Source organism: Pleurodeles waltl, chromosome 9 (assembly GCF_031143425.1).
Source record: "Pleurodeles waltl isolate 20211129_DDA chromosome 9, aPleWal1.hap1.20221129, whole genome shotgun sequence".
NCBI lineage: Eukaryota > Metazoa > Chordata > Amphibia > Caudata > Salamandridae > Pleurodeles > Pleurodeles waltl.
This window is the reverse complement of record NC_090448.1, coordinates 395,275,512-395,301,091: the sequence shown is the minus strand read 5'-3', so window position 1 is coordinate 395,301,091 and position 25,580 is coordinate 395,275,512. Positions and strand designations below refer to the sequence as shown.

The following is a 25,580-nucleotide window of genomic DNA, read 5'->3' as shown; positions in this document are numbered from 1 at the left end:
GGTGGTCTGCCTGGAGGGAATCAGAGCTGACTTCTTGGCATTTATCAAGAAACCCAAACCCTCGAGGAGAGAGATGGCGTATTGCAGTTGCTCCTGCAACCTGAGGGGACACTGATTCATCAGCAACAGCTCATCTAGATAGATGATCAGACACATTCCCCTTGCCCAGAGATGCTCCATCACCGGCCTCAAGACCTTGGTGAAGCAACAGGGAGCCGACGATAGACCGAACGGTAGAGTCGTGAATTCGTAGATCTGCCATTGAAATTGAAGAAAGCGACGATAAGGGGGGAAAATTGGCACTGCAAGGTATGCGTCCTGAAGATCCAGGCATACCATCCAATTGTTGGGACGCAAAAAGTCGTGCAAGAGATGGATGCCCTCCATCTTGAAGTGACGGTACAAAAGCCAATCATTGAACTCCCTCAGGTTGATTACTGGCAGATGAACCTCATCCTGCTTGTCCACCAAAAAGATGCTGCTTAGGAAACCCAGAGGATGAAGGGAAGTTGGAATTATAGCCACTTTCCGGCACAACTGCCTCACCTCCTGGTCCACTAACAGCTGCTGTGAACGGGTAAACACTAGAGGACGTGGAGAACTGAAAAATTCCAGCCGAAACCCTCTGACTGTCTGTAGAACCCAAGGGTCCGATGTAAGGGACTCCCATTCTCGTGCAAAAAGGGCCAGCCTCCCCCCAATTGGAAGGAAGATCCCTGACGAAAAATGTCACTTACCCAGTGTACATCTGTTCGTGGCATTAGTCGCTGCAGATTCACATGCTGTGCATAGTCCGCCGTCTGGTGTTGGGCTCGGAGTGTTACAAGTTGTTTTTCTTCGAAGAAGTCTTTTCGAGTCACGAGACCGAGGGACTCCTCCCACTTCGGTTCCATTGCGCATGGGCGTCGACTCCATCTTAGATTGTTTTCCCCGCAGAGGGTGAGGTAGGAGTTGTGTATGCTAATAATAGTGCCCATGCAATGGAATAAATAAGTATGTACAAAATGAAGGTTTAATGTAATATATTTACAAATGTACAAATGTTCAAGATCTACTTCTAAACGGCTACAGGCTCCCGGGGAGGAGGGTGGGCGCATGTGAATCTGCAGCGACTAATGCCACGAACAGATGTACACTGGGTAAGTGACATTTTTCGTTCGGTGGCATGTGTAGCTGCAGATACACATGCTGTGCATAGACTAGTAAGCAGTTATCTCCCCAAAAGCGGTGGTTCAGCCTGTAGGAGTGGAAGTAGTTTGAAATAAAGTTCTTAGTACGGCTTGACCTACTGTGGCCTGTTGTGTAGATAACACATCTACACAGTAGTGTCTAGTAAATGTATGAGGCGTAGACCATGTTGCTGCCTTACATATTTCGGTCATTGGAATATTTCCTAGAAAGGCCATAGTAGCACCTTTCTTTCTGGTTGAGTGTGCCTTTGGTGTAATAGGCAGTTCTCTCTTTGCTTTAAGATAGCAGGTTTGGATGCACTTTACTATCCATCTGGCGATACCTTGTTTTGAAATTGGATTTCCTGTATGAGGTTTTTGGAAGGCAATAAATAGTTGTTTTGTCTTCCTAATGTCTTTTGTCCTGTCAATGTAGTACATTAGTGCTCTCTTGATGTCTAATGTATGTAGTGCTCTTTCAGCTATTGAATCTGGCTGTGGGAAGAACACTGGTAATTCCACTGTTTGGTTTAAGTGGAACGGTGAGATAACCTTTGGTAAGAATTTTGGATTTGTTCTTAGAACGACCTTATTTTTGTGTATTTGAATAAATGGTTCTTGTATGGTAAACGCCTGTATTTCACTTACTCTTCTTAGAGATGTGATGGCAATGAGAAATGCAACTTTCCACGTTAAGTATTGCATTTCACAAGAATGCATGGGTTCGAAAGGTGGACCCGTGAGCCTTGTCAAGACAATGTTGAGGTTCCATGAAGGAACAGGTGGTGTCCTTGGTGGTATAATTCTCTTTAGGCCCTCCATAAACGCTTTGACAGGTATTCTAAATAGGGAAGTTGAATGAGTAATCTGCAGGTAAGCAGATATTGCTGCGAGATGTATTTTTATGGAAGAGAAAGCTAGATTTGATTTTTGTAAATGTAGTAAATATCCTACTACATCTTTTGGAGATGCATGCAATGGTTGGACTTGATTATTATGGCAGTAACAAACAAATCTTTTCCATTTACTTGCATAGCAGTGTCTAGTGGATGGTCTTCTAGCTTGTTTTATGACCTCCATACACTCGTGTGAGGTTTAAGTGTCCAAATTCTAGGATTTCAGGAGCCAAATTGCTAGATTCAGCGATGCTGGGTTTGGATGCCTGATCTGTTGTTTGTGTTGTGTTAACAGATCTGGCCTGTTGGGTAGTTTGACATGAGGTACTACTGACCGGTCTAGTAGTGTGGTATACCAAGGTTGTCTTGCCCATGTTGGTGCTATTAGTATGAGTTTGAGTTTGTTTTGACTCAATCTGTTTACTAGATATGGAAGGAGAGGGAGAGGGGGAAAAGCGTACGCAAATATCCCTGACCAATTCATCCATAGAGCATTGCCTTGAGATTGCCGGTGTGGGTACCTGGATGCGAAGTTTTGGCATTTTGCGTTTTCTTTTGTTGCAAATAGATCTATTTGAGGTGTTCCCCCAAATTTGGAAGTAAGTGTTCAGGATTTGGGGGTGAATTTCCCATTCGTGGACCTGTTGGTGATCCCGAGAGAGATTGTCTGCTAGCTGGTTCAGGATCCCTGGAATAAACTGTGCTATTAGGCGAATGTGGTTGTGAATTGCCCAATGCCATATTTTTTGTGTTAGGAGACACAACTGTGTCGAGTGTGTTCCCCCCTGTTTGTTTAAATAATACATTGTCATGTTGTCTGTTTTGACAAGAATGTATTTGTGGGTTATCATTGGTTGGAATGCTTTCAACGCTAGAAATACTGCTAAAAATTCTAGGTGATTTATATGAAACTTTCTTTGATGTACGTCCCATTGTCCTTGGATGCTGTGTTGATTGAGGTGTGCTCCCCACCCTATCATGGAAGCATCTGTTGTTATTACGTGTTGTGGCACTGGGTCTTGGAAAGGCCGCCCTTTGTTTAAATTTGTACTGCTCCACCATAGAAGCGAGATGTATGTTTGGCGGTCTATCAACACCAGATCTAGAAGTTGACCCTGTGCATGTGACCATTGTGATGCTAGGCACTGTTGTAAGGGCCGCATGTGCAATCTTGCGTTTGGGACAATGGCTATGCATGAGGACATCATGCCTAGGAGTTTTAATACCATTTTTGTGTGTATCTTTTGTGTTGGATACATAGCTTGTATCACCTTGTGAAAATTTTGAACCCTTTGTGGACTTGGAGTGGCTATCCCTTTTGTTGTGTTGATTGTCGCTCCTAAGTATTGCTGTGTTTGACACGGCAAAAGGTGTGACTTTGCATAGTTGATGGAGAAACCCAGTTTGTAAAGGGTTTGTATAACATAATCTGTGTGGTGTGAACACTTTGTTAGCGAGTTGGTTTTGATTAACCAATCGTCTAGGTACGGGAACACGTGTATTTGCTGCCTCCTGATATGTGCAGCTACTACTGCTAGACATTTTGTAAAGACTCTTGGTGCTGTTGTTATTCCGAATGGCAACACTTTGAATTGGTAATGTATTCCTTTGAATACGAACCTTAGGTATTTCCTGTGCGAGGGATGTATCGGTATATGGAAATACGCGTCTTTGAGATCTAACGTTGTCATGTAGTCTTGCTGTTTCAGTAGTGGTATTACGTCTTGTAACGTGACCATGTGAAAGTGGTCTGATTTGATGTAGGTGTTTAGTGTTCTGAGATCTAATATTGGTCTCAGACTTTTGTCCTTTTTCGGTATTAGAAAGTACAGTGAGTAAACTCCTGTGTTCTTTTGTGTTTTTGTTACTAATTCTATTGCGTCTTTTTGCAGTAATGCTTGAACTTCTAGTCCTAGAAGGTCTATATGCTGTTTTGACATATTGTGTGTTTTCGGTGGGACGTTTGGAGGGAGTTGGAGAAATTCTATGCAATAACCATGTTGGATAATTGCTAAGACCCAAGTGTCTGTTGTTATTTCCTCCCATGATCTGTGGAGCTGGCTTAGTCTTCCCCCCACTGGTGTTGTGTGAAGTCACTGTTTATTTTGAGGGGTTTTGGGACCTTGAAACTTTCCCTGGTTTCTTGGGAATTGGCCCCCTCAGTATTGGCCTCGAAAGCCACCCCTTTGATATTGTCCCTGGTAGGTAGGTAGGTCTTGTTTGTGAGGTGCTGGCTTCTGTGGCTTGACCTCGAAACCCTCCTCTAAAAGTTGTTTTGCGAAATGTGCCAAATGTGCCTCTGCCCTGCGGGGAATAGAGTGCGCCCATGGCTTTGGCTGTGTCAGTGTCCTTCTTTAATTTTTCAATTGCAGTGTCCAATTCTGGGCCAAACAATTGCTGTTCATTGAACGGCATATTGAGCACTGCCTGTTGTATCTCAGGTTTGAAGCCAGATGTGCGCAGCCATGCGTGCCTCCTTATTGTCACAGCAGTATTTATTGTTCTTGCAGCTGTATCTGCTGCATCCATAGAAGAACGTATTTGGTTGTTGGAGATATTTTGCCCCTCTTCAACCACTTGTTTCGCTCGTTTCTGGAATTCTTTGGGGAGGTGCTCGATGAGTTGCTGCATCTCGTCCCAATGGGCCCTGTCGTATCGCGCTAGGAGTGCTTGAGAGTTGGCGATGCGCCACTGATTTGCAGCTTGTGCTGCAACCCTTTTCCCAGCTGCATCAAACTTGCGGCTCTCCTTGTCTGGAGGTGGTGCGTCGCCTGATGTATGCGAGTTGGCTCTTTTACGAGCTGCTCCTACGACTACTGAATCTGGTGTCAGTTGTGATGTAATAAAAGCAGGGTCTGTGGGCGGTGCCTTGTATTTTTTCTCCACCCTTGGAGTTATTGCTCTGCTTTTAACAGGCTCCTTGAAAGTCTGTTTAGCGTGCCTTAGCATTCCCGGGAGCATGGGAAGGCTTTGATAATGGCTGTGGGTGGAGGACAGGGTGTTAAAGAGGAAGTCATCCTCAATAGGCTCCGAATGTAGAGATACATTATGAAATTCGGCTGCCCTAGCTACCACCTGTGCATATGCTGTACTGTCCTCAGGTGGTGAGGGTTTAGTTGGGTACGACTCTGGACTATTGTCCGATACTGGAGCATCATAGAGGTCCCATGCTTCCTGATCATCCTGGCTCATGGTGGTATGAGCTGGTGATTGTGGTGGAGTCTGTGCCGGTGATACATGAGTTGACTGTGGTGGAGAGGGTGGTGGAGTTACCCTCTTTACCACCTTTGCTTGTGGTGGCTTGTCTTGTTGTTGGAAGTCAAGTTTCCTTTTCCTTCTGATTGGGGGGAAGAGTGCTGATTTTCCCTGTACCCCTTTGGATAAAGATCCGCTTTTGTGTGTGATCTACCTCTGTAGTTTGTAATTCCTCCTCAAATCGGTGTCTTTTTAGTTGGGAGGACAATGATTGTTCCTCTGAGTAGGAACTGGTTTTTGGTTTGGTTGCCGGGTGTTTTGGCACCGAAACCGTGTCTTTAGTTGTTTTCGGCTCCGACGAGATCTTTCTCTTTTTCAGTGTCTTGGCCTCTCGGTGCCGACCATCTTCGGTGCCGCTATCTCTGTGCCGAGCAGCTTCGGTGCCGCTGTCTCTGTGTCGAGTAGCTTCGGTGCCGCTGTCTCTGTGTCGAGTAGCTTCGGTGCCGCTGTCTCTGTGTCGAGTAGCTTCGGTGCCGCTGTCTCGGTGTCGAGCCTTTTCTGCACCACTCTCTCGGTCCCGAGAGTGTTGCGTGCCTGTGTCTCGACCTGAGTCGGACGACTTCGGCACCAGCTCGCCCTTTTTCGGTGCCGATGGACGGTCACCTACTTTATGGGTTATGCCATGGCCTGTTAGCAGTGGCGTCCCCTGGGCTTTGTCTGTTTTTTCGTGTGATCTTTCTTTCGACGTCTTACTCACGGTTGGTTGCTCGTCGACGTCGAATTCTTAGGAATCCGAATCACGGATGGAGAAAGTTTCTTCTTCTTCCTCCTCCTCGAACCCTTGTTGTCCTGTCGGCGTGGAAGCCATCTGCAACCTCCTGGCTCTTCGGTCCCTGAGCGTTTTTCTCGACCGAAACGCGCGACAGGCCTCACACGACTCTTCCTTGTGCTCGGGGGACAGGCACAAGTTACAGACCAAATGTTGGTCTGTATAAGGATATTTACTGTGGCATTTAGGACAGAATCGGAACGGGGTCCGTTCCATCAGTCTCAATGTTGCACGCGGTCGGGCCGACCAGGCCCCGACGGGGGATCGAAAAATACCCCGAAGGGTTACCGGAGCTCTTTAAGGCTCGGTGTCGATTTGCCCTAACTATCCCGATACCGAACGAATTTTCCGTTGATTCTGACTAACTTTCCGACCCGAAACACGGAGCGAAAAGGAACACGTCCGAACCCGATGGCGGAAAAAAAACAATCTAAGATGGAGTCGACGCCCATGCGCAATGGTACCGAAGGGGGAGGAGTCCCTCGGTCTCGTGACTCGAAAAGACTTCTTCGAAGAAAAACAACTTGTAACACTCCGACCCAACACCAGACGGCGGACTATGCACAGCATGTGTATCTGCAGCTACACATGCCACCGAACATAACACTTACCGGATTGGGCTCCTTGCAAATGCCCCCATAAGGGTCCTTTGGTTCCTCTGCCTCGCTGTCCCCCCTTAGTGGGGAAGAACTCACAGTACAGCGGCTGCTCGGCCTCTCTGCGTGGGGTTGAACTTCTAGCGGGCCTTGAATGTAGAAACGGCCGGCCGAGCACCCTCTCCCATGACCGGCCAAGAGAAAAAGGCGAGGTTGAATAATAATCTTTATTGATGATTGCGCCTTGTCAAGCGATGTAAAGGTTGCAACAAACTTGGGGAAATCTCTTCAGAGACCTTTTCAAAAGAATTGTCCGAGCCACTGGCCCCGTCTCCACGGAAGCCAGGTCCCCCAACTTTGGATCCACCTTAATCAGGAGTGACCTACGCCTTTCCGCGGAGAGGCCACAATTGGCGTTCCCAAGAATATTATAGCCCTCTGGGCCCAACCAGAGATTACTTCAGGAGACAAAGGAGTGTCTGACACTTTGGCTTGCTCCGCTAACTCCCAAAATTTTCTAAGAGGATTGGAAATATCAAGCAGCTTGACCTGACTGGCCCGACATGACCTGTCGATCCCTTTCTTGGGATCCCCAATACACTTCTGTGAAAAAGTGGCCATTCTGGGGTCTATGTCTGGGGTATAGGAAACTTTCTCCTGAAGGGAAGGGTGAGGACAACCGCGCCCAAATCTTGTCCAGAGGCTTGTGCAGCCTGGCGGCAACATATGACATAACCTTATCACAGGGGCCCCACTCGGAGGAGCGGCAGTGGACCAAGTCTTCAGGGTCCAACATGTCCGATGACTCCATAGGCAACTGAAGCTTCAAGGGAGTTTGAGCCGGCCGCCAAGGCCTAGAAGGGCCCGCCTCATCATTAGAGTCATGCGAATCATCCTCCTCCGGATCCGCGGACGGCAACAGGGAGAGAGAATCGCCATCTTGAGGGGAGGGCTCCACAAAAGCTTGTTTTACCTTTTCAAAGGGCACCATGTCCAGGTCGCCGTCCATTGTGCAGTTATGGGGTCATGCTGATTGCCCCCAGTCTGACGGACCCTTAATAGACAAATTAAGAGGGGGCTGGAAAAGAATGTGTCAGCTGGAGCAGCTTCCTCGCCAGCGGCTCAATGGGGGCCGCCTGTTGAATGTATGTATCCACCGCGTCACAAAACTCATTGTCAATGGAAAGAACCGATAAGGCCTTTACCTCCACATAACCCTCTCCCTGCATATTGGCTGGTATGACTCCCATACCACAGGGTGTTGAATTACGCCGTGGAACAGAGCCCAGCAATGTCAGGCACAGCATGCAGCAAAGAATTTATAGGACTGGGTCCAATGATAATATGCACAGCGTGCAGCTCAAAAGGGAAAGCGGCGTTGACAAAAGCTGTTTCATGGTAACCCCCTAGGGCCAACCTCCCTGTGATCTATGGGAGCAGCAAAAATGCCCGTGCCCGCTCCCACGGCAGCAGAATGGAGAAAGCGCTTGTCTAAGTGCGCTACTGAAATTAGCTCCTGAGGCGATACCGAACCAGACCGCTGGGCGTCAAAGCTGCCGAAAATATGAGAAAATACAGCGTTGCGCACTGTAAATACCGACCGGTTAGTGCATCAGTGGTGTCACTAATCGCGATTCTGTGGGCTCACGCTGTATTCCTAGTGAGAGCGGAGCCCAGCGGGAACCAGCAAGTCGCGCAACGCGCGTCAGAGAAACATCGCTCTGCCCTCCTCAAGTGCGCTGAGACACCGTAGCAACTGACTGGTGACCGAGCCGCGATTGGGGAAGTGAGTAGCGCCGCCGCGGCTCCCTCTTAGGAAAAACTAAAAATAACCACAATTAGTGCGCCGCCTCAGTATGCTATTTTTCTTTAGCTTACGTGCACAATGCACAGAGCAATAACCTACGAACAATCAAAGAAAAAACGAAAAGCACTTATCTTTGTCGTAAGCAGGAAAGAAAGAGGAAGTGCCTGAGGAGAAGCATCAGGATATGGACTGGCTTGTTGAGGATTGGTTGTTGAAATTTGTAGTTTCTTCCCAGGGTTTTCTAGGAAGTGTGGTTTGCTTCTAACTTCTGCTGTTGTTCACTGAAGGAAAGAAAGAAAAGCATAATCCTCGCTTCCGATCCTGACATAGAATGCATTTCTATGCAAGCAACCATTTTTTAGCAGCATAAGGAAAATTAAAGACTGGGGAGAAACAGCTTTCTAATTTGTGCCATGCAGTTTGCGTGCAGCTCTCGGATGGGAGTTCATCACTCACTATGGTAGATAAGGTTTGTAATTTATGAACTGCACAGTAACAAAATCTGTGACAAAAGCAGTAATCCACTGTGCTGTGCACATAAAATACTGTTCTTTGCATGGTACACGTTGTTTGCAGAAGGCATATTAACCATCTGCTCTACCTTAGATGAGTCAAAACTGTCACTAGACAAAACTCCCATCTCTCTCCAGCTGGTACATTAATCACCAGAGTTATCTTGTTGCTTTCATTTTTGTCTGAAAGATGCTGGGTGTACAAGGAACTTTGTAGTGCTTTTAACACTGCAGAACAAAGGAAGTAATAAATGTAAAAACAAGCATATATTTCTGTCAGAGACCCCAGCTGGACAAGTGCCTTCCTGCTGGCTCAGGCCTGTGGACCTCGTGGGAATGTGTCACGGACCCCTGGGGGACCGCGGACAACAGGCTGGGAACCACTGGTTTAAACATTAGTGCCCCGTTACCAGTATTTACTACACACAGGCCACATCCTCCAGTGAACTACTTCTTTCTGCAAGGAACTGACAGGGAGTAAGGAGTGCTTGGAGGGGGGAGTTGTTGAACGTTGGTATTTTCTGCAACTTTGTTTTCACCAGCTGAACGATCATTTCAATTTTCAGAATAAACTGTAACCCTTGTATTTTTGTCCTTCATATTGCTCTGCCGGACTACATACCAGGTTTGATTTAGCATTTATAAGCCTCCTGAATTGCACATGTTCTACAAATAAAAACAAGTGCACAGATGACGATAGAGATGAGTGAGTACATGTGGTTTCAACCTGCCTTCTATAGCATTCCTTACATCTAGGCAATCCTGTTTTAGGTTTAAACCTATAATAACGGATAAATCCCATTGAGAGGGAAATAGGCTACATCAATATAAACACTGATAAACACATTCAGAGCCACAAAATAAAATGCCATTCAAAGAAAGTAAAGTGAGAGGAGTAATTATTTTTTTTTCTGAAGTGGCAAAAAAAGAAAAATCAACTTTGTTATACAAGGTAGCAGAAAAAAATAGGTCTAACATTATTCTGCTTGAGGTTTGCTAATCCTGACTTTGATCCAACTGAAGTTTAATGCTAGGGTTTTCAGCCCTTAGTTACAATGTTAACGACAAACATTCAAGTCCTAGAATACAACGTGGTGTATGGTCAGGAATGACTTGAAATGAGACATTTGCCATGGGGGCACTTGGCAGCTAAGAATATCTACAGGTAAGAAGCACCGCCTTAATGTGGTCAGGCAAAGAATGCAGAAAAGCAGTGTTGAGAATGTTTAAAGCATCAGGTTTCCAGAATCATACAATGCAGGGCTAACAATTAATTTGGTGTAGTTCAAATATGCTATTGTCAGCGTTGACCACTCTAGTACCATAGTATTCAGTACGGAGCAGGTGAATAACACCTAAATGTGCCCTGGAATGTCTTTAACTGGTTCTGTGCCGAGGACGTAGTGGTTACGTCCTTCGGCACAGTGCTGCTGTGCCGAGGACGTAACCATTACGTCCTCGGCACACAGCCTAGAGGGAGCGCTCTCGCTCCCTGTGTGCTTCCCCCCCAACCCCCCAAAGGCAGGGATGGAAGGGGAAGCCCTTCCCCTTCCACCCCCGCATGACATCAGCGCGCGAGTGCGCGCTGTTTGTCACAGGGCCTCCCCCATCGTGCTGGAAGCTCAGCTTCCATCGCGATCGAAAGAGAAATGCTTTGCATTTCTCTTTCGATCACGTGGGGGAGGCCCGGAGAGGCTTCAAAGGTATGTATTTCCTTCCCTTTGAAGTCTCTCCAAGCATTTCAAAAGCCGGATTGCTTGCAATCGCCCACTAGACACCAGGGATGTTTTTTTTTTTTTTAGAAATGGACATAAGGGAGCGACCCCTTGGGCAAGGGTCGCTCCCGGGGGTGGGGTGGGGGGTCATTTTTTGGGAAGGCCTTTTCTGCCCCCCCCCCCGGGGGCAGATCGGCCTATTATTAGTGGGGGCAGAAACCTCTAGGCACCAGGGATGATTTATTTTTATTTTTTTTGTTTTTGTTTTTTGTTTACTTTGTAATTTTAGGTATGGGGAGCGACCCTTTAGGCAAGGGTCGCTCCCCTAGGGGGCAAAATATATTTAGGCCATTTCTGCCCGCCTTGGGGGCAGATTGGCCTATTTTGATGAGGCCAATCTGCCCCCAAGGGGGACAGAAACCACTAGGCACCAGGGATTTTTTGTTTTTTTTTGTTTTACAGATGGGGAGCGACCCCTTGGACAGGGGTCGCTCCCCTGGGGGGGGGGGGGGTGGGGGGGGGAATTATTTTAGGCCATTTCTGGGTAGATCAGCCTATTTTGATTAGGCTGATCTGCCCCCAAGCGGGGCAGAAACCACTAGGCACCAGGGATTTTTTGGTTTTTTTTTTGTTTTACAGATGGGGAGCGACCCCTTGGACAAGGGTCGCTCCCCTGGAGGGGAAAATTGTATTTAGGCCATTTCTGCCCCGTAGGCAAAGTGTCGTACCTAGGGGGGGGGGGGGGGGGGGGATTTGGGGGGGCAAATTTATTATAGGCCATTTCTGCCCCCCCGGGGGCAAATCGGCCTATTGTTATTAGGCTGATCAGCCCCCGGGGGGATGGGGGGGGCAGAAACCTCTAGGCGCCAGGGCAAATTTTTTTGGGTGTTTTTTTTTTTTTTTTTTTTTTTTTAGAGATGGGGAGCGACCCATTAGGCAAGGGTCGCTCCCCTGAGGGGCAAATTGTATTTAGACCATTTCTGCCCCTCTTGGGGGCAAATTGGCCGATCTTAGGTCATCTGCCACCAAGGGGGCAGAAACCACTAGGCACCGGGGATTATTTTTTTTGGTGCCAATGTCACGGAGGGGGAGCGACCCCGTAGGCAAGGGTCGCTCCCGGGGGAGGGTTGGGGGGGACAAATTTATTTTAGGCCATTTCTGCCCCCCCCCCCCCCTGGGGCCGGCTGAGCTAGAGGCCAAAATCCACAGGTAGGCACTGTTTTCTTTAAAAAAATGTGATGTGTCCACGTTGCGTTTTGGGGCATTTCCTGTCGCGGGCGCTAGGCCTACCCACACAAGTGAGGTATCATTTTTATCGGGAACTTGGGGGAACGCTGGGTGGGTGGACATTTGCGGCTCCTCTCCGATTCCAGAACTTTGTCACAAAAATTTGAGGAAAATGTGTTTTTTTAGCCCAAGTTTGAGGTTTGTAAAGGATTCTGGGTAACAGAACCTGGTCAGAGCCCCACAAGTCACCCCATCTTGGATTCCCCTAGATCTCTAGTTTTGAAAAATGCACAGGTTTGGTAGGTTTCCCTAGGTGTCGGCTGAGCTAGAGGCCAAAATCTACAGGTAGGCACTTTGCAAAAAACACCTCTGTTTTCTTTAAAAAATGTGATGTGTCCACGTTGCGTTTTGGGGCGTTTCCTGTCGCGGGCGCTAGGCCTACCCACACAAGTGAGGTATCATTTTTATCAAGAGACTTGGGGGAACATAGATTAGCAAAACAAGTGTTATTGCCCCTTGTCTTTCTCTCACATTTTTTCCTTCCAAATATAAGAGACTGTGTAAAAAAAGACATCTATTTGAGAAATGCCCTGTAATTCACATGCTAGTATGGTCCCCCCGGAATTCAGAGATGTGTAAATAACCACTGCTCCTCAACACCTTATCTTGTGCCCTTTTTGGAAATACAAAGGTTTTCTTGATAGCTATTTTTCCCTCTTTATATTTCAGCAAATGAATTGCTGTATACCCTGTATAGAATGAAAACGCATTGCAGGGTGCAGCTCATTTATTGGCTCTGGGTACTTAGGGTTCTTGATGAACCTACAAGTCCAATATATCCCCGCAACCAGAGGAGTCCAGCAGACGTAACGGTATATTGCTTTCAAAAATCTGACATTGCAGGAAAAAGTTACAGAGTAAAACGTAGAGATAAATTTATGTTTTTTTCACCTCAATTTCAATATTTTTCTTTTTCAGTTGTTATTTTCTGCAGGAAACCCTTGTAGGATCTACACAAATGACCCCTTGCTGAATTCAGAATTTTGTCTACTTTTCAGAAATGTTTAGGTTTCTGGGATCCAGCATTGGTTTCACGCCCATTTCTGTCACTGACTGGAAGGAGGCTGAAAGCACAATTTTTTTTAAAAATGGGGTATGTCCCAGTAAAATGCCAAATTTGTGTTGAAAAATTGGGTTTTCTGATTCAAGTCTGCCTGTTCCTGAAAGCGGGGAAGCTGGTGATTTTAGCACCGCAAAAACCACAAGCCTTCTTCTGCAGCCACTTTTTCCCATTTTTTTGAAAAAAAAAACGAAATTTTCACTGTATTTTTGCTAATTTCTTGGCCTCCTTCAGGGGAACCCACAAAGTCTGGGTACCTCTAGAATCCCTAGGTTGTTGGAAAAAAAGGACGCAAATTTGGCTTGGCTAGCTTATGTGGACAAAAAGTTATGAGGGCCTAAGAGCGAACTGCCCCAAATAGCCAAAAAAAAAGGCTCGGCACAGGAGGGGGGAAAAGGCCTGGCAGTGAAGGGGTTAATAAAACAGTTGAATATAGCACTGTTACTTTTTAAAACCATTTAAAATTCCTGTAAACCAGAGTCCCAACAGAGTGAATATGAAAGGTAATGAAATGAGACACAGGCCAATGAGATGTTAGTAAGTGCAATCCACAGACTTTCTATACTTAAACAGTCTTAACATAAGTCCACTGGACAACACTGCCAATGGGAAGACATTACATATCATGCATTACTTCTCTGTTCAATGAAATATTTGTTTTACAACAAATCACTGCAATAAACACCACGTTTTGTGAACACTGCAAAAACCTGTTTTTGTCTATTTTGGCGGTTAGGCAGCTGAATAAACACTGAGAAACACAGATTCCAATAGGTTTGGACAACACTGACAATATACCACAGAAATCCACAAAAATAAACACTGAAAAAAGGGCGGCCTACGTTATATGCAACTTGTACTGCAAGTGAACTGCCACAGTATGCCACACCCAACATTATACCCAGAATCATTACCATAAAGACATGGCCAGCAACATGCTAGAAACAGAGATGCATGCCCATGCCATAAGATCTACAGTAATAATTACCACAATTACATCAGCATTATAGCAGCCAACACCCCCGTAGACACCCACTCCATGCCCTGGTCCCCCACCTCTTCTGCCGCCGGCCCGTTTGTGGCCCCTAGGGCTTGGCCAATTATTGAAAGGGGGAGGGAGGCCATGTGTCCCCTTCCATGGCCCGATTTTCGCCCCGACAACCCCATTCCCTAGCCAATTATTAAAAGGGGGAGGGCCGATTTTGGCCCTAGGCACCCCATCTCCCAGGGCCCGCCTGCATGTTCCTGGGTAGCCCTAGCACCACCCTTTGTGCAGTCTTGGGGACCGAAGCGGAGCCTTAATCCTCCACGGTCCCTGCCAATTCCAGCTAAAATGATGTTCCCTGCAAGCAGAAGCAATTCTTTCAGATGAAAAGTCCACCCCCAGCGTGAGGAAGCAGTTGTCCTGCTCTCACCCATGGACTCAGACTTACTGTTTGCTCTCGCTTGAGCTGTCATAGCTCCTGGCAAGTGACAACAAACAACTATATCCCGAGAGTGGGCACCTCGGGCGAAGGAAGCTGGCCCTGGGAGGTGGTGGTCCCTAGGTCCTTTATTGCCTCCAGGAGGTTGGCTGCATAGCCCCTCTCCTTTGTTATTATAAGACTAGCCCCAGGGGGTCCTGGAATGGGGTCCTCCCATGATGCTGAACTGATTGGCCATGCCCCTGGGAAGAGGTAGTCCCTGGAGCCGTAAACAGCCTACAGAGGGGGGCTACACATTTAGTGCTGGAATGGTCCTGAGGAGATGGCAGTCCTCAGGGCCAATACTGGCCATGGGGAGGCGGCCCATGTAGGCAACCCAGGAATGGGGGCACGCAGCCCCCATCCCCAGGCCAATTACGGCACTGGGGACCTCATCCCCCAGGTCCCAGCCTATTACTAACCAGGGAGGGGGAACACCCGGCTCCCCACTTCCCATGTCTATTTTGGCCCTGGGGACCCCATTCTAAAGGGCCTGGCAAAGTAGTGAAACGAGTGAACCCTCACACCATAGGCTTATTTTGGTCCTGAGGACCCCATCCCCTGGGGCCTGGCCAATTCATGAAAGATGCCGCGTTCCCTGCCTCCCCAGTCCGATTTTGGCCCTGGGCACCCAATCCCTCTGGGCTGGGCAAATTAATATAAGTAGAGGGGGCCAGGTCCTCCCCAGCCCCCCAGTACAAGCAAATGCTGGCCCCGGAGACCGAATCCCCAGAGGCCTGACCAATTTTTGAAAATGAGGCCACATGGCCCCCTCATTGTGTCGATTTTGGCCCTAAGGACCCGACTGCCGGCTGCTTGTTCCAGGGTGCTCTGGCCCCACCTAGAGCATCCAGTGTGTAGTCTTGGCGACTGTGGGGGAAGCCTTAATCCCCCTTTGTCCCCACCAGCTCCCTCCACCAGCGGGAGCTGGCATTTCTCCTGCATGCAGGAAGCAGCAAAGAAAAAAGCTGCTCCCTGCATGCTAGAGCAATGCTTTAAGCTGAAAAGTCAGCTCCAAGTGTGTGTGTGTGTGTGTGTGTGTGTGTGTTGGGGGGGGGTAAAGAGGGGGGGTGGTAGTTTTGGAGCAGTTTGCCTGCTACCCGCTGTTGGGAGCAGACTTACCGTTTGCTCTTGTTTGGAGGGAGATGTCATAGCTCCTGCCATGAGATACCAAACAACTATGTCCTGAGGGTAAGCATCCTGGGACATAGGGAGCAGGCCATGGGATGTGGCGGTCTCCAGGTTCATTAATGGCTCCAGGAGGGAGGGGGGAAGGTTGCTAACCTCCTCCTGTATCTCAAGGCCCGCCTTAAGGGAAGTGATGGTCTCCGAGGCAAAAAAAAAAAAAGAGGGCCTTTGAGTGGGGGGTTGCACATGCACGCAGGGAGCAGCAAGAAGTGCTGCTCCCTGCATGCAGTAGAAATTCTTTCATCTGTTTTCTGCCCATCTGAGATCAGGGAAAATAGATGAAGTCTGGCCTCTGCAGGCAGGAGCAGTTTTCCTGCTCCAACCTGTTGGGAGTGGACTTACTGTTTGCTCTTGCTTGGCAGGAGCTGTCATACCTCCAAGTGACAGCAAACAACTATATCAGAGGGTGGGCACCTTGGGACATAGCAGGCCAGCCCGGAAGGGTGGCGGTCACCAGGGCCATTAACCGCTCCAGGAGGGAGCTGCGCAGCCTTCCTTCCTTTGTTATTAGAGGGCCTGCCCCAGGGAGGTGGTAGTCCCCAGGGCCCAAAACGGCCTAAGAGGGGGTCCGTGCTGCTCCCCCTCCCCTTTCAAAATTTGGCCAAGCTCCAGGGAGACGGTGGTCCCTGGGGCCATAAACAGGTATAAATGCTGTATAAATGCCATAACAGTGCTAACTGCACTGCTTATGACCTCACGTATGACATCACATCACTCATGACATGTTCTATGACATCATTTATGACATCACTGGTGACATTCAATAAGTGAGCAAGTTTGTTTTATAGTTTAGATAGTGGAGGATAACTATCAGAATACTATGCTATATAACTTTGTAAAGCTTAGGTCCAGCTAATGGATGTAAGCATTTACAAAATGCATGTATTTCTAACGCACCATAGCTCTGTGTAGGTACTGAATACGGTATAAATGTTCACACTCAAGAGTAATTCTGTGTACAAGTGACGGATGATTTCTATTAATTATGCTCCACCCAACTTTTTGGTTCTCCAGAAAAAGTTTCCAGCAGGAGAAAGATTAAACGTAGTAGATACTAACTTTTAGTAAGCAGCCTTGAGTTATTAGACAAAATCTCGTCAGCAGGACATTTTCCCCATTACAAAGAAAAGTGTGTGCACCAGCTACTAACCTATGTACGCATGCTTGTTTTACTTCAGAAGATCTGTAAAGATTTCACCACAGTATGAAGGGTGCAGGTAGTATGATCATTAGCACCTCAGGATCTTAGTAATTTTTAATCATATGGTGTCTTTTTGTTGCAAAGAATGCACACTGTTCTTAGATTCTTTAGAATACTCCGGTATATTTCACGGTTTGCAAACAGTGTGGTATAGAATTAACTATCTTCATAGAGTAAACACTGTTTACAGTAGTCAGTTCTCTATTGAGATGAAGGTCATTTCTTAATGCAGGTTCGGTGTGTCTCAGGGGTTTGAGTAAGATAAAAGATGCCCATAGTAGAGCATTTGTTTTGGAATTGGCTTTCTCTGAACAGTTGTATACAGACTGGACACCGTACTTGATGAGGATTTTCTATTTATCTATGGTTGATTCTTTATATGAACTATGCTACGTGCAATGCCACAGTAATTTATACAGCAACATGCAGTAATACCAAGCTTAGATGATGTCATAAAACATGTCAATGGTGATGTCATATGTGGTCATAAGCAGGGTGAGGTGTGGCACAAGTTATAGTCAGCGCTGCTAAGCCAGCTGGGACCAGGCTTGGTGTTTGCTCCCATTAGGCAGGAGATTTTTTTAAGCAAACAGGTTTCTCCACCTTGCCCACGTAAATTGTTTTTCCCAGAACTTCAGGACAGGGGACTAAGTCCTCCGGGACTGCAAAAGCTGTCAACAACATTTTTCTTATGTTGCTAGCCACCAATCAGAGCGCTCACAGGAGTCTGACTCCCACAAGAGATAGATGGCCCAAGGAAAGTAAACCTCCCTGGACCAATCAGAATGCTCTATTTTTAAATTAGTGCTCCTGCAAGAGTCTCTGAGAAAGTCAAACTGCCAAAATACACAATTATTGTTTAACCTTAATTTCTCAAAAACTACTAAAGGGATTTATCCCAAATCACAAATAGCACAATCTGAAGATCAAACTTTCTATTGAATTTGGTGTAATTCTGTTCAGCAGTTTTTGCTGTATTCCTGCCTAACGACATCTATGGAAAATGCATGGGGACTTGGGATCCCTTTTTTTCTCAGCCCTCACTTGACAGATCAACCCAAAACTTTACATGCCATGCACAAACTAGTCAAAATGTAGCACCTTTCTGGAAAGTTGCATGGAGATTCGTTTGCACCTATGACCAAGAGAAAATCGAAGGCCATAATTTAAATAAAAATATTTTAATAAAAAACTAATGTCAGCCACACTTTGTTATAAATATAGGGGTGGGGGGATAGGGGTTGTGAGTAGGGCTCCCTCAGCCCATTTTCCCCGAGGCTGGATATATTTAATTAAGGGGAAGAGATGCGCAGCACTGTTGGTAGAAAAATGGTGGCCCTGGGGACTTTTTTTTTTTTTTTTTTTTTTAAAACAAAGGATGGGGGTGGTTTTGCTAGGCCCCACGTATCCCTGAAATTAAAGTGAAAGGGGAGAGGGCCTCATGGCCCCCATCCTCAAACCTAAGGATTCTCCTAAGACCCCCATCTGCCAAGGACAAAATAAAGTTTAAATGAAGGTGGGGGGCACTGCCCTCCTCCCTGAGCCTTCAGAGGCCCGGGGATCCCATCCACTGGGGCCGTCTCAGTGACTGTGTCCCTGGGAGCCCACACCATGGACACAGCAGTTTCCATGCCCGCACTACCTGCTAGCAGGGAAACGTGTGTTTGCTCCCAGCCAGGAGGAGGTTTAAAAATGCTCCCACCGGCTGGGATCAGACTTGTGTTATCTTTTCCTGCTCACACTGATGTAGGCATGGAAACCGAATGCATATTGATCTCACCAGGTGGGAGCAAGCAGAAATAGCTACTCCCTCTGGGCAGGAAAAAGTATGGCACTTTCACCATGCAGGGAACAGGCTAGGGCCACAGGGAGCCAGCCAGAACCATGTGAACCCTACAGCCACCAACATGTGCTGTGTGTGTGCCCCAGGATGGAACCCACCTCTGGCAGTGGGGGTGTGGTCCCCAGGGCCTAAAGGGGTACAGCCCCACTCCCCTTTTTAAGTTTGCCCAGGGTGACAGGGTTCCTGGGGCTTAGAAGGGTCAGGTAGGGAGGCCTCACGACCTCCCTCCGCTTTATAGTAACATGCAGCACTAGGGGTGGGATCCCTGGGACCTGATACAGCTGGGGTAAAGGGGCTCCATGCCCTTCTCACCTTACAATTTGGTCCTGGTGCGTAACAAGGCTAGGGGGTGGGGGCTTGTGGCCCGCTCCCCTTGCTTGTTGAATTTGGCCCCTTAGGATGGGATCCCCAGGGGCTATTAAGGCTTGGGGTCTCTAATGCAAGTCTCCCCTTTATATGGAAAATGTCACTTACCTAGCGTACATCTGTTCGTGGCATGTAGTGCTGCAGATTCACATGCTGTGCATATCCCCACCATCTAGTTTTGGGCTCAGAGTGTTAAAAGTTGTTTTTCTTCAAATAAGTCTTTTTCGAGTCACAGGATCGAGTGACTCCTCCTCTCGGTGATAGTGCGCATGGGCATCAACTCCTTTGTTAGAATGATTTCCTGCAGAAGGGTGAAGGAAGGAGTAAAAGATTGCGTATGCACAACTATAGATATACAAGTAAGATGTCCATGCAAATATATATATATAAATATGGAAAATGTCACTTACCCAGTGTACATCTGTTCGTGGCATGTTGTGCTGCAGATTCACATGCTGTGCACTGATCCTGCCATCTAGTGTTGGGCTCGGAGTGTTACAAGTTGTTTTTCTTCGAAGAAGTCTTTTCGAGTCACGGGACCGAGTGACTCCTCCCTTTCGGTCCATTGCGCATGGGCGTTGACTCCATCTTAGATTGTTTTCCCCGCATAGGGTGAGGTAGGAGTTGGTAGAATAAGGATACTAAAGATGCCCATGCAATGGTGTAGATATATGCATGTACATAGTTTGTAGTAAAGGAATATTTATTTACATATACACAATTTAAATGCAACTAAAACGGTTACAGGCTCCCGGGGAGTTGGGAGGGCGCATGTGAATCTGCAGCGCAACATGCCACGAACAGATGTACACTGGGTAAGTGACATTTTCCGTTCGATGGCATGTGTAGATACACATGCTGTGCACAGAATCCCAAAAGCGCTGGTCAGCCTGTAGGAGTTGAAGTTGTTTGAAATAATGTTCTTAATACAGCCTGTCCTACTGTGGCTTATTGTGTTGCTAACACATCTACATAGTAATGCTTAGTAAATGTATGGGGTGTAGACCAAGTGGCTGCCTTACAAATCTCTGTCATTGGTATATTACCTAGAAAAGCCATTGTGTCACCTTTCTTTCTAGTGGAGTGTGCCCTTGGTGTAATGGGTAATTCTCTTTTAGCTTTGAGGTAACAGGTCTGAATACATTTGACTATCCATCTGGTTATGCCCGGTTTGGATATAGGGTTACCGGCATGGGGTTTTTGGAAAGCTACAAACAATTGTTTAGTTTTACAAAATGCTTTTGTTCTGTCTATGTAATACATTAGTGCTCTTTTGATGTCTAATGTATGCAGTGCTCTTTCTGCTATGGAGTCTGGTTGTGGAAAGAAGACTGGGAGTTCAACGGTTTGGTTTCGATGAAACGGTGATATGACTTTTGGTAAACATTTTGGATTTGTACGGAGAACCACTTTATGTTGGTGTATTTGTATAAAGGGTTCTTGGATAGTAAACGCCTGTATTTCGCTAACTCTTCGTACTGAAGTGATGGCTATTTTCAGCTACCTGTGTCTGTTTTACTGTGGACTCTGTGTTTCAGGCAGCCTGGCCTCTTTTAAAGTGGTGTTTTTTTTTTTAATTAGTTTTTGCCGTGACTGTGTGAATTGCCTTGCTAGTTTGTGGCACCTCCCCCTCCCCCCGCTCCTCCCCTGCCCCCCTTTTTTCACTTCTAAGTAAAAAGGCTACATACATCTTACAGAGTGTGTTTTTTAGGAGACTGTTTTAATCTGTTTTTTGGGATTTAAATTGTGCTTAAAAACTGTCTGCCCCCCTGTAGTTCTGCCTTTAAAAAAAGCCTGATTTTAGAGTGCGCGCCCAGCACTATTGCAGTGTTTGTTTCTTAAATCTCTCCCTTACCTGGAAAGTAGACTCTGCTAGCTTGGAAGTGTGGATTCAGCCGGTCTGTATCCAAGGAGATTCTGAATAGAGCAGCAGTTGCCTTTCCCCCCTGACCGCAGGGACTGGACTTCAGTTAACTTGCTCCCTATATAAGTTCCTATTGGTTGTTGCATATGTTGTTGTGATAGGTTGTTGGGAGATGGTCTTTCATTGGTTGCTGGCTCCAGGGCTGCAGTTATGATTGGTGGATAGGGCTGGGAATCTGATTGGCTGTTGGTTCTAGGTCTGGAATTCTGATTGGCTGTTGGTTCTAGGGCTGTGATTGGTGGATAGGGCTGGAATTCTAATTGGCTGTTGGTTCTAGGGCTGAGATTGGTGGATAGGTCTGGAATTCTGATTGGCTGTTAGTTCTGGGGCTGTGATTGGTGGATAGTGCTGGGATCCTGATTGGTTGCTGGATTTAGGGCTGGGGCTGTGATTGGTGGTCAGGAATAGGGCTATGATTGGTGTTTAGGGCTGGGTCTCCCATTAGTTAGGGCTTGAAATTGGATTGGCTAGGGTTAGGACCAGCTTCTTTTTAGCCAGTAGGGCTATTTAAGCCTAGGACCTAGGGCGTCTCAGCCCGGACGTCGAGGACAAGGGCGGAGAGGACAAGGGCAGCTGCCTGTTTGGGCAGAGAGGACAAGGGCAGCTGCCTGTTTGGGCAGAGAGGACAAGGGCAGCTGCCTGTTTGGGCAGAGAGGACAAGGGCAGCTGCCTGTTTGGGCAGAGAGGACAAGGGCAGCTGCCTGTTTGGGCAGAGAGGACAAGGGCAGCTGCCTGTTTGGGCAGAGAGGACAAGGGCAGCTGCCTGTTTGGGCAGAGAGGACAAGGGCAGCTGCCTGTTTGGGCAGAGAGGACAAGGGCAGCTGCCTGTTTGGGCAGAGAGGACAAGGGCAGCTGCCTGTTTGGGCAGAGAGGACAAGGGCAGCTGCCTGTTTGGGCAGAGAGGACAAGGGCAGCTGCCTGTTTGGGCCTGTTCGGGACAGGTAGGGACTAGGGCCAGAAATGATGCCCAATTCTCAATTGACCAGGAATGGTTTCAGCCCCTACACATCCCTCAACATGCAAACACATATTCTACAAAGACCTCCAACTCATGCATCACAAACTGACCACAGACAGATTGCATTGCCCCAACACAATACCCTATATACAACACATATACACACATCCCCCACAACTACTACAGTCAAACACCTGCATTCTCACAGCCAACACTACTCTGTCCACTCCCACTAACACAGCCTATCACCCACACAATACAAAACTACAGCATACATTTCTCTCAGTCTCAGCCTTCCAGATACACACACTCTGCTTATACTAACCAACACTATCCGCGGTTTGCTCCACACAGACCACCTGTCATCATAACAATGCCCAAACCCTGCCTTCAAACACACCGTCTAAAAACACTCTTCCCCTCTCCTCACCAATTACACACAACCATACAATCCCCACATTTCACTCCACCACATATATTACCTCTTCCAGTCATCACAACTAATACTAACTCCCCTGACACACATCCATCACCTCTTACATACCTCGTACATTCATCTCCAAAACACATCAACACCCCATCTAACACTCAAATTCCACTTAGCAGCACTAACTCACATACAAATCCCTCACCAAAAACAACGACACCGATATCCCCTCTCACTATTCCCCAAAAACAATACCGACCACAAACATCAGCACATCAAAGCAACACAAACTTACATTACACTTATCGTCATACCCACTCCCACCCTCAGGACTACACAAAGAATACAATTTCCATCCCATCTCCACCCCTACTTTCTCACTCTTCACAAACACCTACCACAAGCACCCCAGCAACTTTCATTCACTTGCCTCTCCTCCATTGCACAATTTAGAGCCTTACATCATGATCCACATGCTCCTCCACCACCCCTAATCCATACTCCATCCACACTAAACAAACGCAAACAAAATAAAAAACATGCCACTCATAGCAACCTCGCATCCCCTTGTCTGTTATATAATAAAACTACCCTACAAAAAACAGTACACTCCTCATGTCTCTCTCAGCCACCAAGTCCACCACCCACACACTCAGACCCAACAAAATGCCTCCTTAACCTGATGGAAGAGGAACACTATATTGAAAAGCAAGACTATTGTTAGCCTCAAACAGTTATCACAACTAGCAACACTCCTGCTTCAAGCTCACATTATACTACTTACCCTTCTCCTAAACAAAACAACACTGCCACTAACACACCTTTTCTAAACTGCCAGCTCATAAATGCTCGATCACTCTCAAAAAACAAGCACCACATCTACGACCTGCTCACAGACACACAACCTGACTTACTATTCATAACTGAATCCTGGTTGGGAGATGACATGGCACCAGTGTTACACAAAGCCGTTCCACTGGGCTATCAAACCATCACTCAAAACTGTATAGGCAAGAGAGGAGGTGGACTAACTATTATATTCAAACAGGCAATGAACCTCAGTAAACCAGACAACATCTCAATACAAGGTTGTGAAGCCCTCCTTACCAGATGCCACCCTACTCCAACTTCCTCCTGTAACTTTCTCCTCCTTTACAGAACTCCACCTAACAACTCCACATTCCCAGATGCTTTTCTAGACACAGTCTCAAACCTTATTACACTATACTCCAATCTATGCATTCTTGGGGATCTAAACATTTGGTTTGACAAACACAATATGCCCCATCCAAAAGCTATCACCACTGGCCTAGTCGCATTGAACCTACATCAGATTGTACACAATCCCACACACATCGCTGGTCACATCCTAGATGTCATTTTTGCTAAGCCTGAACTAGTTACTATTCATAGCATCACGCCAATCACTTGGTCAGACCACCATATGATAACTTTCCGACATACAACTCCACAAATCAACACACCCCACAACTACTTACATACATACACCTATCGACCATGGAGCAAACTCAATTTGGATCACTTAGAAACACAACTAACAGCAAACACAGATCTAGATCCAATTAATTCTGTGCCAAAACTTTATGAGTGGCTACAGGAAGCTTTTGATATCCTAATACCACTCAGAAAAACTAAACACGACAAAAGAAAACCAACACCTTGGAGAAACAGAACTTAAAAAGATAAAGCAACAAATCAGAAAGTTGCAGCGGACCTGGCTCAAAACAAACAACAGTCCAGACAAACTGCAGCTACACAAACTTAACAGGATATACAAATCATCAATCAAAAAAGCTAAAAAGAGATACTACTCAGACAGAATTCAAAATGCTCAATCTACAACCAAGGAATTTTATAAAATTCTCAATGAAATTCGAAAACCTACATGCATGGAAGGAAGTCATCACACTAAAGATTTCACAAACAAATTGGCAACTCACTAAACAACCAAGGCAGACACATTGGACTCCTATTTAAAACAGAAGAAAACCATCAGCACCAACCCCTTTCCTAAAATACCCTTTAAGAAAAAAACAACCCAACCTCTACAGTCCTTCAAACAAATATCCCAGGATGAATTTATGGATTTGGTCAAAGCAAGCAGACCTTCTGGTTTCCCTTCTGACCGTTGCCCACCACAAATCTTCAAGAACATTCTTCTATCTACTTCTGCTGCCACACCTGTAGGAAGAATCATCAACAACTCTTTAACTTCAGGAACTTTTCCTGTAGACCTGAAAAAGGAATACATACGACCTTTATTAAAAGAAAACAAACCTAGACCCGCAAGACCCCAACAACTACAGACCAATCACAAATGGACCTTTCCTGGGCAAATTGATAGAAAGAGCAGCATTCGCCCAGATGTCACAATTCATTGAAGACAATTCTATACTTTCAGACTTCCAAACTGGATTCCGCCCAGGAAGAAGCACTGAATCAGCACTCATAGCAATCTGGGATGATCTTAAAAACACAGTCAACTGCAATGGAGTTGCTGCACTACTTCTCTTGGACCTCTCGGCTGCCTTTGATACGGTTGACCATGACACCCTAACTCAAAGACTCCACAAAGCCGGCATACAAGGGATTGCTCTCGACTGGATTACTTCCTATCTTCAAAAAAGATCTAATATCATCCACTCGCCCCCCTTCTCGCCCGAACCCAACCTCACAAAAGCAGGGGTCCCCCAAGGATCAATCATCTCACCTTTGCTTTTCAACATCTACATGATATCTTTACCAGAACTGATCAATGATTTTCATCTCACATGCTACAACTATGCAGATGAGACACAAATACTACTTAAATTAGAATGCCACAAAAACATTGAAAACTCACAAATCTTCAGTTGCCTCAGAGCCGTTGATCAGTGGATGACCTGGAGCCATCTCAAACTAAATACCTCCAAAACAGAAATACTCATATGTGGTGACTGGAAAAGTTATGACCCTCTGTGTTTTCTGGCCTGACGATCTCGGGCCACCTCCTCAATTATCCAAGGAAGTTAAAAACCTAGGAATCACCATGGATTCCAAGTTAACTATGAATGCCCAAGTGGACAAATTAGCAAGAACAAGCTTCATCACCTTGAAGTCTTTACGACTCATCTTCCCCCACCT

The 25,580-nt window shown here is 46.5% G+C and overlaps 1 protein-coding gene across 1 annotated transcript in view; it reads right to left on the bottom strand.

Moving 5' to 3' along the window:
- Positions 1 to 840: 840 nt before the first annotated feature.
- The window catches only part of LOC138259383 (uncharacterized), a 62,004-nt gene continuing 37,264 nt past the window's right edge, over positions 841 to 25,580 (bottom strand). The window contains exon 2 of the mRNA XM_069207096.1: positions 841 to 8,773. Coding sequence (XP_069063197.1) covers positions 4,166 to 5,257 — 1,092 coding nt within the window. The 5' untranslated portion in view covers positions 5,258 to 8,773 and the 3' untranslated portion in view covers positions 841 to 4,165. The remainder of the gene's footprint in view (positions 8,774 to 25,580) is intronic.